Source organism: Pongo pygmaeus, chromosome 6 (assembly GCF_028885625.2).
Source record: "Pongo pygmaeus isolate AG05252 chromosome 6, NHGRI_mPonPyg2-v2.0_pri, whole genome shotgun sequence".
Lineage (NCBI taxonomy): Eukaryota > Metazoa > Chordata > Mammalia > Primates > Hominidae > Pongo > Pongo pygmaeus.
Genome location: NC_072379.2, coordinates 46582119 through 46594941, shown reverse-complemented (window position 1 = coordinate 46594941; position 12823 = coordinate 46582119). Strand labels below are relative to the sequence as shown.

The following is a 12823-nucleotide window of genomic DNA, read 5'->3' as shown; positions in this document are numbered from 1 at the left end:
TCTCATGGGTTTTTGTTTATTTTCTGTGTTACTAATAGTAATAGCCACTATTCTTTTTTACCCTCACATTGTCCGAAATTTGGCCAGTGGAAGCTCCTGTAAGCTGACTCCTTTAGTCTTTTGACATGACCTCATTTGTTTTTTCGTGTTTCCTTGCTTTCAAGTTAAAGGTGTATGTTAGGCTCACTTTGAATTTTGCTTCATTCTCAAAATTACAGTCTGTTTTCCCACAAAATCATGAGATAGCTGGTAATCTGTGTTTTCACAGAATGTAGTTGTTTTATTATTTTTTTTAAAATTAGAATCATACCATGGATAATGTTCCTTGACTTGCTTTTTCATTTACTGTGTTAGAGATCTTTCCATGTTGGTATAGATGGGCCCAATATTCTTATTACAGGAATGGATGTATCGTGTTCTTCTGTTGATTAATGGATACTTAGGTTTATAATTATTTGCTATTAAACTCTCCTTATATATTAATATTATGTATATTTAGGTAATTTTTATAGGATAGTTACATGTCAAAGTATACACATTAAAAATTTGATAGAAACTGTCACATTATGTCTTAGTAAGGCTGTATAACAATTTATGCACCCAGATGTATGAAATTGCCTTAACAGTTTTGGATAGTGTCAATTTTGAAAGTCTTTAAAATATGTAATTATTTAATTTTGCATTTTTCTGATAATAAGGTATGGTATTTTCTTGAACGTTTATTGGTTATTTATTATTTTTCTGGTGAATTGCTTGCTTGTATTCTGTGCTGGCTTTTCCTTAAAGTTGTTTCCGTTTTTCGAATTGATGTTTAGTTGTTATGTTAGGGATGTTGACCTTTGCTTCTCAGAGTCTGTTGCTTATTTTTGACATTTGTTTTGCTTTTGGTTATATGAATGTTTTCCATTTTTATCTAGTCAAATCTATTATTCTCTTTCCTTTAAGACTTCTAGGTTTATAAAATTTAAAAAGGTTAAGTCAGATCTCATAGAAGTTTGGTTTGGGTTATTGTGTAAAGAAGTGTTCTGATTCTTTACTCCCCCCAACCCAGTGTTGTTACCAGTACTGTTTATTGTATAATTCATCTCACTAATTTCCATATATAAAAATTCTTACATATATCTGTTTCTCTACTTTCTTTTCTTTTAACATATTGTATTTGTCAGTATCTTACCGTTGTAGTGTCTTTAGATACGTGGTATATTGGCTCCCAAACTCAAATTTCTATTTTAGGGGCAGACAGTAATATAAAAATGAAGGGGATGGAGTAAATTAGTGATGCGTAAATGGCTCTGCTGTTGAGCCTCAACAGCAGTGTTGCTCTACAAGAATTTAAGCTTGTCTTAGAACTTTTGCTTTTTTAAAAGAGGAAGCCTAGAACCTGAATATTATGTAAATCTTTGGATTTAAAATTACAATTCATAGTTCTTTATAAAGCATTGGATAGACTGAGTAATACATATCCTTTGACTTCAACCAGCGTTTGGCTTCTAGTTCTAGATCTCTGAATAGGTTGACAGGGCAAATCCCACTTAATTTTTCTTTTTCAGAAATTTCTTGGCAGTTCTTTTGCCTTTATTCTTAGACAAATTTTATGATCAGTCAGGTTGTCAAGTTGTATTTAAAAAAAAAAAAAACTCTTCCTTGAATTTTTTTTGGAACTCTATTAAATCTAATACAGTCATAATTTGGAGACAGCTTTATAATATTAGTTTCCCATATTAAAACATGGTTTCTTTTCATTTGTTCAGATCTAATTTTATTTCTTCAGTCAAATGTTTTTTTTCTGTTGCTTGTGTGTATTTCTTTTTAAGGCATTTTATTTTTGTTGCTGGGGTGTATGGAAGTGTTTTTAAAAAGCACGTTTTCTATTTGATTATTGCAAATATTCAATAAAAATGTTTTAAATTTTGTAACATTGTTCTTGGAAAGTAATATTTGATAATTAATATACTGACATTTAATATAGTCTTTTAAATTTTAAATTATAAGTGAAATTAAGACTTTAGTTTTTTGCTTTCAAAAATGTTGATTTGAATCTTCAAATAAGAACTCTTGACTAAAACCTCATTACAAGTTAGAGACTATAGTTTCCTAAATAAGTTATTCTAAATACGCCTATTTTCAGTTGGCATTCAGGTGATACCTTTTCTAGAAAGATGCCTTTACTGTATTTCAGACCTGATTTAGCCACCCTTTAGCTACTACATTACTCTAGGAATCTGTTTGTGTAACACTTTATCCTACTTCCTACCTGTCTTCCAGACTGTAAGCTTTTTTGAAAGAAACTGTAGCTTAATGTGTTTGTTGTTAAATTTCCAGTGCCTTACAAATACCTAGCACATGGAAGCTCACAATCAATATTTGCTGAATGGAGGGAGAGGAAAATTGAGAAGTGGGCTGTGTAATACATTACTTTAAAAATAAAACTGCAGGCCTGGCATGGTGGCTCACGCCTGTAATCCCAGCTCTCTGGGAGGCCGAGGCAGGTGGATCATCTGAGGTCGGGAGTACAAGACCAGCCTGGCCAACATGGTGAAACCCCATCTCTACTAGAAATACAAAAAAATTAGCCGGGCATGGTGGCACGCGCCTGTAGTCCCAGCTACTCAGGAGGCTGAGGCAGGAGAATTGCTTGAACTCGGGAGACAGAGGTTGCACTCCGTCTGGATCATGCCACTGTACTCCAGCCTGGGCGACAGAGCAAGACTGTGTCTTAAAGAAACAAAACAAAACTACAAGCCAATTTCTTTTAAAGCATGTTTTTTCTCTGTTAAAGAACCTTCCAGTGAGTAGCACAGGACATAAATTTACTATGATAATTAAGTCATTTTTATCAGATGGTATTATTAAGTTGTTTTTATCAAGTGGTATTAAAGGATTCATTTGTTTTACAGTATTATTATTCAACACGAATAGGAGGATAATTACAATTAAATTATTTACATTGATAATAATATCTTCAGTAATTTCTGATCACAGCAGTGTAATTGCAATAAATTTTTTCATTATGGGACTCAATTGCTATGAAAGTATGTGAAGTCCAAATTTTATTATCATTATGAGATTCTCTTTCAACGTGTCACATTATATTAGATGACAGACTTTGTCATATCAGGGAAATTTAAAATAAATTGCCAAGTTAAGATATACTTTAAAACTCAGAGCACTTTATGCATTCATAAAAAATACAAAGCTAACGGAGTTTAAATTTCAGCTGTAATTCTAGAAACCTGGAATCTTAAAAAAATTAGAAGAATCATTGTCCAATTTAGAAAAATTAATTAACCTTGAAAAGGGTCAAAGCTGAATTAGCTGTTGCTTGTGGTTATTTAGATGGGCAAGATAAATATTATCATGGCTTTCTTTTATTTCTTACAGTAAAATATCTTTTGTGTCTCTACCAGAATCAAACTAAATGCTTTGCAGCTGGGCGTTGTGAGGCCAAGGCGGGCGGATCACTTGAGGTTGGGAGTTCAAGACCAGCCTGGCCAACATGGTGAAACCCCGTCTCTATTAAAAATACAAAAATTTGCTGGGTGTGGTGGCGGGCACCTGTAATCCCAGCTATTTGGGAGACTGAGACAAGAGAATCGCTTGAACCCAGGAGGTGGAGGTTGCAGTGAGCCAGGATCCTGCCACTGCACTCCAGCTTGGGTGACAGTGAGACTCCATCTCAAAAAAAAAAAAAAAAAAAAAGAAATGCTTTGCAAAACTGAGTTTTTATGCAAAGCATGTTTAGTTGATTTTCAATTTTAATGTACAGTTTTATAGTTAATTCTGTATCGTTTTAAAAAATAAACTTTATAACAGTCTTACATTTATAGAAAAATTATGAAGATACTACAGGGACCCTGAATACCCTGTACCCAGTTTCCTTACTGTTAGTATCTTACATCAGTATGGTACATTTGTTAATAATGAATCAATATTGATACGAAGTTATCATTAAAGTTCCTACTTTATACAGATTTCCTTGGTTTTTACCTAATTCTATATCATTTTTACCCCAAATTTTGCATTATACAGTTGAGTATAGTGTACTACTTTAGCTGGAAAGAAACTCGGACAGTAGTCTTATAATGTGAAATATTGTTGAATATTCATGACTATTGCTACTTAAATGTAAAACATAAGCACATTTTTATTACTCAACAAAATTTTTGTTTTATTTGTCTGACTTCTTTCACTTTCAGCTTACGAGGAAATATTTCAGTAAAAGCAGTTAAAAAAGAAGTAGAAAAGAAACTCCGATGTCTTCTTGCTGATTTACCGCTGCCCCCTGAGCTACCAGGAGGAGATGATCTTTCAAAGAGTCCAGAGGAAAAGAAAACAGCAACACAGTTACATAGTAAAAGGAGGCCTAAGTATGTGCTTGCTTTCTACCTGCTCTTAAATTGACCAGCAGTGATTCTGAGTCATCAGAAGTTCATAAAACACTAAATTAAGGTTTAAAATAAAAAATGTACTTATTCTTTCAACTTAAATATATGAATTCTATTAGAGTTTTGAAAAAAATCATAATTGCTTGCATTCCTATTCACAATAACTAATAAAACCAAATTTAATTTTCTCTTGTAATTTGTAATGTATTAATTTCCTGGGGTATTGTATATGTTAAAGATACTTTCTGTTATTAAGAGATTGAAATAACACAGAAACACTGAAATTGGGCAGAGTAGAAGTCAGCATTTAGTGAGCCCAAATAAAATCAGTAATGGGCAAGCTGCTGTTTCCTTTGCTTTTAGCTCCATTTTCTCCCATAAACAAATATATTCTTCACTTTGCAAGAGATGGAGTAGAAGAAGGTTTGAAATTTGTATCCTAAATTAGCTTCAACTAAGTGCCTAAAGAGATCTCTTTCCCTTAAAACCTGTTAATCAGTTAAAGGCGGGGAACACTGGTGCCTTTTTTTTTTTTTTTTTTTTTTTTAAGTTCTTAACCAAGGGACAGTGAAGACTTTAAGTTAGCTCTGATTTTAGAATTGCAGTTGAGGTAGTGCCTAGTGTGTGAATTTGAGGTTATTTTCTAAACTGGCCGGGCACAGTGGCTCATGCCTGTAATCCCAGCACTTTGGGAGGCCGAGGTGGGAGAATCACTTGAGTCCAGGAGTTTGATACCAGCCTGAGCAACATAGGGAGACCCCATCTCTACAAAAAAAAAAAAAAAAAAAAAAAAAAAATGCCGGGTGTGGTGGTGCATACCTGTGGTCCCAGCTACTCAGGAGGCTAAGGCAGGAGGATCACCAGAGCCAAAGAGGTCAAGGCTGTAATGAGCTGTGATCGTGTGCCACTGTACTCCAGCCTGGGCAACAAGGCAAGACCCTGTTTCAAAAAAATAAAATAAAATAAAAAAGCTAAAAAATACTCTCTTCTTGAGCACTGTAGTTTTATTCTTTTACTTGAATTTCTGTGATTTACCATAATATTAAAATACTACAAAATTATGTATCTTTCTGAAGAATGTAAGATTTTTGTCTTACCTGTCCATCTGTATCTGCTTAAACGTGGCTTCCTGAGAGTTGGTTATATTAATACCTTTTGTACTCTCTTAGACTGAAAAATCTTTTTTTTTGATGTTTTTCAGGTGATTTCATCCAGTCATAAGTCTAAATTTGTCAATAAGTTTTATAGTTAGATTTTTGTTCACATTCTTTATCAAACTCTTGTTTCTTAAAAGTAGATTATATATATTATTGTTAATGGATGCAAAATAAAACTTTCTGGAGATTGGTTAGAGAATTTTGACTGTACTAGTGTTGGTTTCATCTACTCACTGAAAAATTATATTTTATTTCTGAAAACCCTTCATACAAGCTCTACTACTTTTTTTCTCGGTTTAAATACTTGTCTACAGAAGAAGAGTCAGTATGTAGAAATGATACCTCAGTTTTTATGATAACTTACAATACCAAATCAATGTTACTTGTTTGGGATAGATGATGATAAATACTGCAAGGGTAGGGAAAAATAAAGAATATACAATTGGGTGGCGAGTAGATATTGAGTTATTAGACAGTTTATTCAGTTTGCTTGATTGTATATAAAAACTTTAGAACTATATTTGATAGAATATGTGGGCCTCGCTATGGTGAAATCAAAGAAAAAGATATTGACTGGGGAAAACGCTGCGTGGATAAATTTGATATCATCGGAATTATTGGAGAAGGTACTTACGGACAAGTTTACAAAGCCAGGGATAAAGACACTGGTAAGAATGCCAAGTTCTGGGGATCTTTGGGCCTGCGTAATGTACTTAGTTTGTGTTTCTTTTCTGATGTTTGGCTTCGGAAATTTTCCAAAAAATTAAATTCAAATTTACTGTGCTTTTGTTTCATCTTGTTTTTAATTTTATTCTATATATGCATTTTGTAAGATATGAGTACATGTAAGTGGGTCTGTATATGTGTATGTTTTAAAAAGTGTTCCTTTAGTATTTGTGATATACTGTATGGTAAGATTTAGTTTTTCTTTCCTCTTTTGTGGTGAATAATTCTTACACTGTTATTAATCAGAGGGAAAGGTATCTTAACCTGAATTAATCTTAGTAGTAAATTTTTTTTGTCATAAGCCTTACACAACACTTTCATTTAGCCTTCAGTTTTTTTCCTGCAGTAACTATCCTTGGAGGCCAGTTTTAGCAGCTTAATCTTTCAGAACATAATCAGGAACTCAGAGAAAGTTTTAAAAGGCTTCGCAGGAGAGCAAAAAGTAGCTGTGTCAGAAGCTATGTATTTTACTTAATAATGCATAGAGCTAGTATTTTATCTTTCTTTACTCATAACTGCTTATTGAAATAAACCAATAGGCCGGGCGTGATTGCTCATGCCTATAATCCTAGCACTTTGGGAGGCTGAGACAGGCAGATCACCTAAGGCCAGGAGTTCGAGACCAGCCTGGCCAACATGAAGAAACCCTGTCTCTACCAAAGACACAAAAATTAGCCGGGCATAGTGGCATATGCCTGTAAACCCAGCTACTCAGAAGGCTGAGGCTTGAACCCAGGGAGTGGAGGTTGTAGTGAGCTGAGATCACACCACTGCACTCCAGCGTGAGTGACAGAGCAAGACTCCATCTCAGAAAATAATAAAATAAAAACACAAAAATTAGCCGGGTGTGGTGGCGGGCACCTATAATCCCAGCTACTTGGGAGGCTGAGGCAGGAGAATTGCTTGAACCCCGGAGGTGGAGGTTGCAGTGAGCCGAGATTGCACCACTGCACTCCAGTCTGGGCCACAGAACGAGACTGTCTCAAAGAAAGAAACCAATAGATTAAAATAGCACAGCTATTTGAGGCCATATAGTATATGGGAGATGACCTTAACGGTTAGAAACTACTGAGGGCAATTACTGCATAAGAGTAATAATTGGTATTTATAATGATGTGTTATCAAAAAGATTAAATGACAACTTTTAAAACTTAAGTAAAACAAGGACTCATACGCAATATAGAAGGCATTCCATAAAAATTAATAGAATAAGTTTAATGGTTAAAAGAATATGCTTCCTTCTTTTAGAAAATTTGTAAGAACATTTTTTTCTCCAAGGAAGTGGAATGAACAAACCTTTATTATAGTGAATTTTTTCTTATAATAGACTTTGTGTATGTGTGTATATTTCATTTTCTATTTGGATCATTTCTGATACAAAGCTGACTCATACCTAAATTATGTGGCAATTTAGTGTAGTGGGGAAGAACATATATTTTTGAGACAAGTAACTGGATTTTGAATTCCAGTTTTACTACTAGGTAACTGGCCAGGTTTGGGCAAGTAATATGTCTGAGTGTATTTTTTTCACTGATAGAGTTTTTCTCCTCTGTTCAGAGAAATTTTATGCATACATAAACATATTGGCTATATTTGTCTTTCCCTCGTTCACTTTAAAAAAATAAAAATGACAGTGTGATATACCCAGTCTTCAGCATCTTTTTTTTTTTTTTTTTTTTGAGACGGAGTCTTGCACTGTTGCCGGGGCTGGAGTGCAGTGGCGTGATCTCGGCTCACTGCAACCTCCACCTCCCGGGTTCAAGTGATTCTTCTGCCTCAGCCACCCAAGTAGCTGAGGTTACAGGCGCCCAGCTAATTTTTTGTATTTTTAGTAGAGTTGGGGTTTCACTATGTTGGCCAGGCTGGTCTTGAACTCCTGACCTCGTGATCTGCCTTCCTCAGCCTCCTAAAGTGCTGGGATTACAGGTGTGAGCTACCACGCCTGGCCTAGCATCTTTCTGTTTTCTTTTTATTTTTTCCCAAGTGAATGTAAAAGCATCTTAGTTTTTTCACTAAATATATAAATGGGGAGCATAATATATTTGGACTTACCTCATTCTTTCTAATGGTTGTATAGTATCCCCTGGTTTATGTAAATATTCCATAATTTGTTTAATGACAGATTTAATTTTTTGAACTATAAATATTATTTGGTATATTAGAAACTGAAACATACTTTGTGGTTGTATTTTTGAGAAATAACAGAATTGAATTAAAATACATTTAAAGTTAAGAAAAATGTCGTCTGCTTTTGTCAGCTGGTAACCTGATTTTATTAAATTCCTTAATAGGAGAAATGGTAGCCTTAAAAAAAGTACGTCTGGATAATGAAAAGGAAGGCTTTCCAATTACAGCAATTCGAGAAATTAAAATTCTCCGGCAGCTTACCCATCAGAGTATTATCAATATGAAGGAAATAGTGACTGATAAAGAAGATGCTTTGGATTTCAAGAAGGACAAAGGTATGTGCGCATATTTAAATAACGAATTTTTTGTATTCATGATTGATGTCGCTAACTTGGAAAATTTTTTTATAGATGTGACTATTTGAGTAATTACATACTATTGCTCTAATCGTGAAACTATATTTTTAAGTTTGGTGGAGTTGAATAATGATTTACTTTAGTGGTTTTTGAGTAAACTTCGTAAAGGGTATTTGCCAATATTACACATAAAGTATTCACTAGTAATATATGTTTTATTGGGCATCAGTGTATAGTTTTTAGTATTCATTTTTTAGTAGTTGAAAAACCAGTTCATAGTAGTAGTATTTTTACCCTACATTTTTATGTTACAAATGCCTTAACCTACAAGGAAACTTTATGGTAGGCATATGTATTATTTCTGAAAGTGTGGAGGCAAAAGTCATACTTGAAATTGCCTTTAATAATCCATAGTGGGGTATTTATATATGTATAGTTATTATTTAGCAGAGAAGCTGACAAAAAATTAGCCTGCTTATTAAAGTAGTTATTATAGGGCACATGATGGGTGAAAGCAGTGCTCTACTGCTGGTATGTTTTACATCTTCATAAGATTTTAGATTTAAATCTTCATAAAATCTTAAATCTTATATTTTAGATGTAAATATAGGATCTTTATATAAATCTTACGTTTAAATCTTTATGAGATTTTAGAACCAAAGTTTACTGACTGTATTCTGAGGTTTGCAAACAGCAAAACTTTTTCTCAAACTAAATCTAACATAAAGCAGACACAGTGTCTCACATCTCTATAAGCCAAACACTTTGGGAGTCCAGGGTGTGAGGATCACTTGAGCCCAGGAGTTCAAGACCAGCCTGGGTAACATAACAAGAGTCCATCTCTACAAAAAAAAAAATCAGAAAATTGGCCCTGCTTGGTGGTACATGCCTTTGGTTCCATTTGCTCAGGAGGCTGAGGCAGAAGGATCTCTTGAGTGCAGGAGATAGAGGCTTCAGTGAGCTGTGATTGCACCCTGCACTCCGACCTGGGTGACAGAGCAAGACCTTGTCTCTAAAAACGAAAAGAAAAAGATTAAAGTAGGTATGTTCTGATTGAACATGGTACTTAGGCTCCTGTCTTCCCCAGCTACACACACACACACGCACACACACTCTCTCTCTCTCTCTCTCTCTCACTCTGCTGGGGGACACAATTCAAAATGATTGATAAACTACATGGTAGTTATTTTGCATAAAGGAACTGTTTGAAAGTGCAATATGGAGTTCAGAATCATCATTTTAATTGATGTCACTTCTGTTACTTTCTGTCCCTAGTAAAGCTTTCATTTCTCAGCCTGGCTTTTACCCTGGTTTGTTTTTTTAACTTTATTTTTCATTACTACTTATTGTGTGGTTGAAGGGGTACTGGTGTGACTTAAATTAGAATGTCTGGGTCTTGAGACTTAGTGTATTAGTGGTGTGGCCTTATTAGCAAGGCTTTTAACCCTTTTGAGTCTGTTATCCCTTCATCCATAAAAGGGAAACATTATCTCTCATAGTAAGAATTAAGACTTTTAAACATGAAAGTTTGTGCAAATGCTGTTTGTTTTGCATTAACCTCAGGCTCTAGCCAAATTAGTGTATTTGATTTTCCTCCAGCATACCAGGGACGTCCTGCTTTTTTGATCTATGAGATCACCTCCCTGCCTGCTTCTCCAGTCCCATCTATGCCATTTTGATTGCCCACCAAGCTTGACAGACACACACATACCCACACACTCATTCACACATGCACGCATGCACAATTTGAAAGGCTAATTTCTCATGCCTGAGGTCTCAGCCTGAATGTTGCTTTATTCGTTAGTGAGGCCTTACCTGATCAGTCTTCCCACTTTCTACTACCTATGGACACAGACAATTTAATGTTTCCTAATAAGTGGGAATAATTATAATGGTTTGTTACTTACTTGTTTCTGTACAGATAGCTGGGAACCATTACCTGTTTTCTTCACTGTTGTGCCTCCTACCTAGCTCAGTGGCAGGACCATAGAATGTGCTGAATGACTAATTGTTGAATGAATATATGAGCTCTATTTTTTTTAATAATCCTATTTATGCTTTAATACTTAAACAGTACTACCTGTGAATATATTAATAGTCTTCCTGTTATTATAATTATGGTCATAATTTATTTTCCTTATCAGGTTATAAATTCCCTGAGCCTTTGTATTTTGCTTTGTTTTTAGTTTTGTTTCTCCTCAGTGCCTAGCACTGCATTTCAGAAATCATAGATTTTCATGTTATTTGCACCCTTCATCATCTTTCTTCCTACCATAATCCTGTTTGTAATTCTGTGCGTCATGATAAATAAGAATGTGTTTTACTATGTGAGAAGTTACATGTAGGTACCTGGAATTAGTTAAATGCATTAGAGTATGTGAGAGGTTATAAAATTTAAAACATAATTATTTCTTAAATTAATAATTTTGATGGGAACTATGATGAAGCAACATGATTTTCTGAAAAGGGAACTAGATTTGAAGTCTAATCCTGACCATGCTAGCTGTATGACATTATACTAATTGTGATTGCCATGCTGTGTGGTATTAAAGTAAATTTGATTGTCTAGTTAGAGTATAAAGACAGTTCAATAACACTGGTTAAATGTTATGGGCTAATCTAAAATGAGTGTGTTAGAACGTATAAACATTAAAAAGCAGAAGTTTAGACTTAATGTAAATATGAAAATTAGAAACAATAAAAAAAACAAGTAAAAATATTAACTTTTAAAAATATAAACATTTGCATCATTATAACTAAGCTATTAGTTGTGTAAGAGAAACATCATAAATGCCCGGCACAGTGGCTCACACCTGTAATCCCAGCACTTAGGGAAGGCCGAGGTAGGTGGATCACCCGACTGAGGTCAAGAGTTGTTCGAGACCAGCCTGGCCAACATGGTGAAACCCATCTCAACTAAAAATACAAAAATTAGCCAGGCATGGTGGCGCATGCCTATAGTCCCAGCTACTCAGGAGGCTGAAGCAGGAGAATTGTTTGAACCGGGGAGGTGGAGGTTGCAGTGAGCCGAGATTGCACCATTGCACTCCAGCCTAAGCGACAGAGCGAGACTCCTGTCTCAAAAAAAAAAAAGGAAAACATCATAAATATATATTTTTAAAACTTAGCTTTACTTAAAAATGAGAAAAAGTTAATCATGAGGGTTATTAATTTCAATTAATTATTTAAAGTGAATTTTTTTTTTTTTTTTTTGAGACCCAAGTCTCGCTCTGTTGCCCAGGCTAGAGTGCGGTGGCATGGTCTCAGCTCATTGCAATCTCTGCCTCTCAGATTCAAGCTATTCTCGTGCCTCAGCCTTCCAAGTAGCCAGGATTACAGGTGTGTGTCACTACACCCATCTAATTTTTAATTTTTATGTTTTTAGTAGAGACAGGTTTTCACTATGTTGGCCAGGCTGGTCTGGAACTCCTGACCTCAAGTGATCTGCCTGCCTTGGCCACCCAAAGTGCTTAGATTACAGGCGTGAGCCCCTGTGCCCTGCCAAAAGTGAAATTTTATTTCATCTTAAAAAAGGAATTATTCTTAAGAAACAGAGGGTTAAGTGATATCACCAAGTCATGGGTGTATTTTTGTGCAGAAACTAGCAGATGCTGAAGAAGCTTTTTCTTGTTTTTTGTTTTGTTTTGTTTTGTTTTGTTTTTTCTTTGAGACAGGGTCTCATTCTGTCACCCAAGCTAGCGTGTGGTGGCATGCAATCAGGGCTCACTGCAGCCTTGACCTCAGGCAATCCTCCTGCCTCAGCCTCCCAAGTAGCTGGGACCACAGACGCAAGACAGCATGCCTGGCTAATTTTTTAAAAAGTGATTTGTAGAGATGAGGCTTGTCATGTTCCCCAAGGCCGGCCTTAAACTCCTGGCTCAATTGATCCTCCTGCCTTTGCCTCCCAAAGTGCTGGGACTGGCGTGAGTCATTACACCTGGCCTGAAGAAACTTTTTCTAAACTAATTGGGTGAATGGACAGGGGATAAACTGATTCTGAAATTTCCTCCTAACTCTTTCATCTGCATATAGTTTCATCTCTTTTAATCACTTTGATTTTAATCAAAAGATT

The 12823-nt window shown here is 35.1% G+C and overlaps 1 protein-coding gene across 2 annotated transcripts in view; it reads left to right on the top strand.

The window, feature by feature from the left end:
* CDK13 (cyclin dependent kinase 13) overlaps positions 1-12823 on the top strand; it is a 143734-nt gene that overhangs the window by 41553 nt on the left and 89358 nt on the right. For both annotated transcript variants that reach the window (XM_054497223.2, XM_054497222.2), the window contains exons 3-5: positions 4197-4367; positions 6071-6210; positions 8560-8730. In XM_054497223.2, coding sequence (XP_054353198.1) covers positions 4197-4367; positions 6071-6210; positions 8560-8730 — 482 coding nt within the window. The remainder of the gene's footprint in view (positions 1-4196; positions 4368-6070; positions 6211-8559; positions 8731-12823) is intronic.